Source organism: Ostrinia nubilalis, chromosome 6, assembly GCF_963855985.1.
Source record: "Ostrinia nubilalis chromosome 6, ilOstNubi1.1, whole genome shotgun sequence".
Taxonomy (NCBI): Eukaryota; Metazoa; Arthropoda; class Insecta; order Lepidoptera; family Crambidae; genus Ostrinia; species Ostrinia nubilalis.
Window position 1 is genome coordinate 16,081,791 of NC_087093.1, and position 6,000 is coordinate 16,087,790.

Here is a 6,000-nt window from a genome sequence, read left to right on the forward strand (position 1 = left end):
TTGCGTTGTTTGTTGTTGTCAATAAACTTATTAATTATTATGATTTTTGACAGTTTCAAAGTTCATGGATTATTTTTGTATATCCGTTCATTTAGGTTTTGTTTCTGAAAAAACAAAATAAATAAGATATGGAATTGAGTTTTGCGACTTGAATAGTTAGTGGTTATTGAACACAGATTTTTATTAGGTACTCCATGTCGTTCGGCACTAGGTTTTGTCTGGTTTAGGGTGTTTTTAACATCGTGCGATTTTCTTCACGGACGACGGATTTCCCCGCGTATTCCACGCATTATAATAAATACTTGTATGAAAATGACACTTGTGGGTGTCACGCATGCGGGGCAAACTCCAATGTTCAGATGTGAATAATCTTGTTAAAGTTGTTAACAATGTCAAGGTGTTGTCGAGAACAATGCGCAAGTTTATCGTCCTCTGAAAAACTATTGTACCTATTGTAAAGTGAAGGCAAGTAGGCATAAGGCGAGAAGATAAATATCTTCTGACCGTGGCTTTGAATAAATAGATTTTGTACATCATTTCATGGGTTTTATCAATGTGTATACAAAAATCTTATTCTTTTTCTAAAGGAAAGGCAGTTAGAGCAAGGATCATGCCAGTTCCTCTTTGGTTGCGGATTTCGGGTGCAGAAACTTTGGCATTATCACTATCCATCAGGTGAGATACAGGCCCAGTGTCCGTTGCGCTTAAAGAAAAGTGGCGTAGTTAGTCCTTAAGCCTAAATTAGCTTACGGTCTATCAGTAAAAAAAAAATCTAGCCATTTCGTAGATAATAAAAAAATGCCATATTAACAAACAATGCAAGTGAAGCAGCAAGTCGAACGCACAGCATTGAATTTTTAAATTGTTGAAACTCTGTGATTGGTTCTTGTGTCATCCTGGGCGTCCACGCGCACTGTGAGACGTAATAGTAATGTTTGTGAATACGGGCGAAAGAAACAAAACCGAGAAGGATCTTATAAAAAAGTAAAAGCGAGAGATTTGTTTCATATATTACGTTTCTCCGAGTAATTCTTCGTGTATCTTATTGCGGACACAAAAACTGGAAACATTTTCCCTGAGGAAAGCTTAATTAATTGTTGCAAGTGTCCTTTATGTGTTTTGTCCCACGCAACAATCTAGGCAAGACCTAATTTGCAGGAAAGTATGTAGTCTGAACCTAATACAGTGGTCTACACAGGTAAGTATTAAACATACAAAAGTATAAATCTTTGGTGTCCACTAAAGATTTATTAACCGACTTCAAAAAAAGAAGGAAGTTTTATAAGTCTTTTTTAATTACTTTTTTTTGCTATATATTTTCACAGATTACTCCATTCATTTGTACCGATTTTCAAAATTATCTTTTTGTTCAATTTATTGTCACTAAGTAATTTATTTATTTTAAACAAATAAAGTAAATATATAAAAGGCTTTGGTCTCCTATTAACGCCGTAGGTCGCCTACAGCGTTACACCGTTGGCCACGTCACAATGCTTACTAGATCCAAGTCGAACCTTAACTTCGAACTCTTCCTATGTTTTTCTGATTAATTTCGTTGCGGGTCCAATGACTGTTTAACTTTCCCCCAGGACAAACTTGACCTTCATTGGTTGGGTTTTTATGGCGGTCAAACTGTAGATCCTGCTACACAGGAGTTGCAGCGGTGGGAACGAGAGGTGAGAATAGTCCCGTAGGGACATGTGTTGTGGTATCTTTCAGACGTTGACTTTGGCCATAGCAATGGCGTATGGCATCCATAGAAATGTTTGATGCTGACGTAGCGGCGTCGTATGCCTCGTATACTAGCCCAAACAATTTTAAAACCGTATTTGATGACGCCAAAAAATATATTATGTAAAACATGAAAAGGAACTCCCATGTTCATTCAATAATATTAATAATAACTAATCATTTTGTTCTTTAATTTATTATTAAATCAAGACTTGTGTCTCAAGTAACAAACTTCGTACGCCTACATAATTTATGTTCATCAGAAATAATGTACGATTCTAATGGTGAAAGAATTATTCTGATCTGTCCATTAGTATTTGATAAAAACAAACAAACCTATATATTTATTTTTATAAATTAAGTGTAGAAGTGTACTCGTAGATTGACAAACTCTGTTGAGAATTCTTTGCCAAGCTATAATAAACCTAAGAATACCGTAACAGATAACTCAAACAGACCTATATTTCGATCTAGAACGGGTCCTAAGGGAGGAAGGATAAAGCCTTTCAGAGGCGACACTTAAGAAGAAGTATTGAGGACATAGCTTACTTTTACGACAAATTGTACTGACAGTTTTATTTGTATACGTCTTGCGATAATGAAAGAAAGAAAGTAAGATAAAATGTTAATTCCCAAAAAACCGTGGTTTTTTAAACAGAAAGGGATAGATAAACGCATAGTGTCAACGATATGCCGTCTTCGCATTGGTCACGCATGTACTCCAGTTTTCCTCCATAAAATTAATGTGAGAAATAGCCCATTATGTGTTTGTGGAGAAGACGAAGGTTCCCCTGAGCATATTTTCTTTAATTGTAAAAATTATTCTGTTTCTTTATATGACATTCTTCCCCTTAAAACTCCTCGTCCTTTCAACTTCCAATATATATTAACTCAACACTTTTGTATTAAATATCTAAGTAAATATTGTGCTGTCTATGACATTAAACTATAAAATTATTCTAACTCCTCTTTTCCTATTAACATAATTGTTGTGTCGTTTGACTGTGATATTTATTGTTGTTTTAGGTGGTGGTTTTAAGGTTTAAAAAAAAAAAAAACAAAGAAGGGGAAAAAACTGCAGCATTATCTAAAATATTACTGAAGCGGACTAAAGTGTGTGTCTCCTTAAACACTTGACATTGGCAGAATCACCGCGGCAATAAATCCGCGGGATAGTCCAAAAAAAAAAAAGATAAAATGTTTAATTGGCACCAAATTACATTCAAATTCAAAATCGATTATTTCTTTAACTTAGTCTAAATCAGTTACAAGTTGTTGGAGCTTCGTATTGTTCACTATCAAGCAACAGATTTTGTTTGTGCTAGGTAAGAAGCAATACTTAAATAACTAATTTAACTTACATATAAATCTAAAACAATAATGTTGTTTTTAGTTACAAAGGCTGTAATTGCTTGTTTCAGATCTAAAAAAAGTATTTTTTTTACAAATACAAATATCTATATTGTGAATCCTATAATTCACAATAAACCTATGTGAAATGGTGACATGTATTAAATTGTGGCTTGGTGTGGTCCCTTGATAGTTCCGTTCTACGTGTAGTGCGGGCAGGCCTCCCACTAGGTGGACCGACGATCTAGTGAAGGTCACTGGAAATACCTGGATGCGGGCAGTGCAGGACCAGTCATTGTGGAAATCCTCGGGGGAGGCCTTTGTCCAGCAGTGGACGTCATTTGGCTGAAACGAACATACTTGGCAGAAGAAATCAAAATCAAAAGTATTTATTCAGTTTAGACCACAAGTGGCACTTATGAACGTCAAAATATTATTATAGAAAATAATAAAAAAAGAAAAGGTAGCCCTTATGGGGCACTTTACATGTCTCCTATCTTTTGGGCCCTACCAGCGCTTCGAGACAAACATATGGCAAGTGCTGAGAAGAAACGCCGGAACAAACTCAGTCACCACTAATAGAGGTCATAATAAACTATGTACATTGTCCTTTATGTATTACGACGAATTACGTATTAATTATAGTCGGGAGACACTTATCGCGAAAGGTCAATGAAACTGATGATAATTACAATATTATTTACAATCACATGCTAAGTAATCTTTAACTATGTCAGACTATAGTTAATTATTAAAGTTAATTTCGTTCATAAAGTACCTATAACTGAACAGTATTTTTGTGACAATGTTAGGAAAAGTGTTGTGCTTTTTAAGTTTAGTGTTATTGGTGGTATGTGATAGTAATTGGTATGACACTGAAGATGAAGAAGATGCAATAATTAACTACCTTCTTAATGGAGGAAGCTTCGAAATGGACGCGTCTGGTGAAACTTTAGATGGTATTGGATATTATTTTAAATTATTATGATCAAAATCTTATTAAAATAGTTCTGCCCCTATTTTTGCCGTATCGCTGTGTTCCACGATATAGAGTATAACTTACTTTTCTTTATATTGGGTTTTTCCAATTGCTGTTAGCATTATTCCCGTCGTATTTTAAAAAAAAACGTATATTATCATAATTTTAAGTCTGAAGGGATTATTAGATAAAATAATCAGGACTAGATGTAAAATACCACGCACAATTTGACCATGTATTTACAGCTATCAAGCAGTTTGCCTCCTGTACCGTAAAAAAAATATTCAGGGTGTCCCAAAAAGTAGTGTCAAGCCGAAGTCCAGAGGTAAAAGCATCACTAGTAGTTTTCGAGTTATGATTTTATGCACAGAAAAACAATCATAACTCGAAAACTATCAATATTCGCGGAACATACATCGTCGCTTGCCTCTCTAACTGACGTAACTGACATTTTGCAAAATTTTCAGGCGATAAGACAGATCGATTCTTCTTGCGAAATTGATTAAGATGGTGTAGATAACTCAGTTTCGAAAAAAAATTCAGATACGTCAGTTAGAGAGGCAAGCGACATGTGGGTGATTCGGATAGCCCTAGTGATGCTCTACCTCTGGGCTTCGGCTTGACACTACTTTTTGGGACACCCTGTATAACTGAAAGATTTCTTTCAGAGCCAGAACCAGTTCTAAATGGTGGAATATGGAAATGTGGAGCTTGTGATGACATGAGCGAATCCAAGCTCATCTACAGCGAAGTGAACCAAATAGACGCTGACATGGATAATGATAAATCTGTTGATATTCAGGTAAGTTTACATTATAATTGATTCTATGAATAATACAAAATTAATTGGCACAACTACGAGTAAAAACTTACCACGAGTTTTTTTTATTTTTTTTTTTATTTATTTTTTTTTTTCGTCAGGAAATGTATGAAATTGCATACCCACTGGCCCGGTTTTGTCCTGAACTGACATTTATATTGCTCAGAAAGCATGTAATATTTTTAATTCTGTACATATCTATAGGTATTGCAATAAAAGTGAAAGATTTTATTGTCAACATTTAACTATTTGTAAGTACAGTCGCCAGCATAAATATCAGATTTCGTTTAGTTGGTGATTAGCAACTGTTACAAACTACCTACGACGCTACAGTCTGTGACAAGCTAAGTAGGTACATAAGCTAAGCAAAAATGTAGTGCTGTCCATTGTGTAATAAAAAGGATAATCACACATTTCCTTCCCACTGCAACTTTTGTATAGCCCGGATCAGCATATTAAACGAGTAGTTTAAGCGTCAATGAAATGTAGAGTTAAAACCTGCTATCTTAATCAGGTTCCCATATACGTTATACTTGAAACGACTAAAATAGCCCAAAAAATATAATTCATACTTTTTATGCATAACAAGGCAAGTATTTAAATCCGCAATCACACCTGGTGTTAATTTTGTCTCTCTTCCAGGTAGGCGTAACGTTACACAGCATGCGCTGCGTGACAGTGCGAGCCAGCTCCGCAGGAGTGGTTCGGAGGATGTCGGGGTCATGCCGAGGACCTACGGTGACCTTGACCGTGCTGCCAGTCCAGCATTTCACGCTGCAAGTGTATGGGGAGTAGAGAGGAATTGGCAGACGTGGTTTTGTTGGTTGAGTGCATTGTAGAGACAGTTTTGAGCGAAATTGTGTTGTTTTACTGTGAGATAAATGAGTGTATGTGAGTAGTGACTTTTTATTAAAACTTATTTTAATATTTATTGGTCAAAATCAATCAAAATCAAAATTATCTATTATTATATTTATTTGTTTAGACTAATTTAAATTAGTACTTACATATCGTCAAATGCTCTTAAGGAGCCTATACATACATGTCTCATTCTTTTTTTGCCCTACCAGCACTTCGAGACAAACATAATATGGCAAGTGCTGAGAAGAAGCGCCGCAAC

The 6,000-nt window shown here is 35.4% G+C and overlaps 1 protein-coding gene across 1 annotated transcript; it reads left to right on the forward strand.

Moving 5' to 3' along the window:
• The first annotated feature begins 3,804 nt into the window (after positions 1 to 3,804).
• Positions 3,805 to 5,775, forward strand: LOC135072993 (uncharacterized). Its single transcript, XM_063966992.1, has 3 exons — positions 3,805 to 4,040; positions 4,729 to 4,862; positions 5,523 to 5,775. Exons 1-3 carry the CDS (start codon positions 3,887 to 3,889, stop codon positions 5,673 to 5,675), a joined length of 441 nt encoding a protein of 146 aa, XP_063823062.1. The 5' UTR covers positions 3,805 to 3,886; the 3' UTR covers positions 5,676 to 5,775.
• The last annotated feature ends 225 nt before the right edge of the window (positions 5,776 to 6,000 follow it).

Coding starts and splice junctions, on each gene's coding strand:
- LOC135072993 (XM_063966992.1), top strand. CDS start 3,887: ATGTTAGGAAAAGTGTTGTGCTTTTTAAGTTTAGTGTTATTGGTGGTA. Junction 4,041..4,728: donor GTCTGGTGAAACTTTAGATG/GTATTGGATATT, acceptor GATTTCTTTCAG/AGCCAGAACCAGTTCTAAAT. Junction 4,863..5,522: donor ATAAATCTGTTGATATTCAG/GTAAGTTTACAT, acceptor TCTCTCTTCCAG/GTAGGCGTAACGTTACACAG.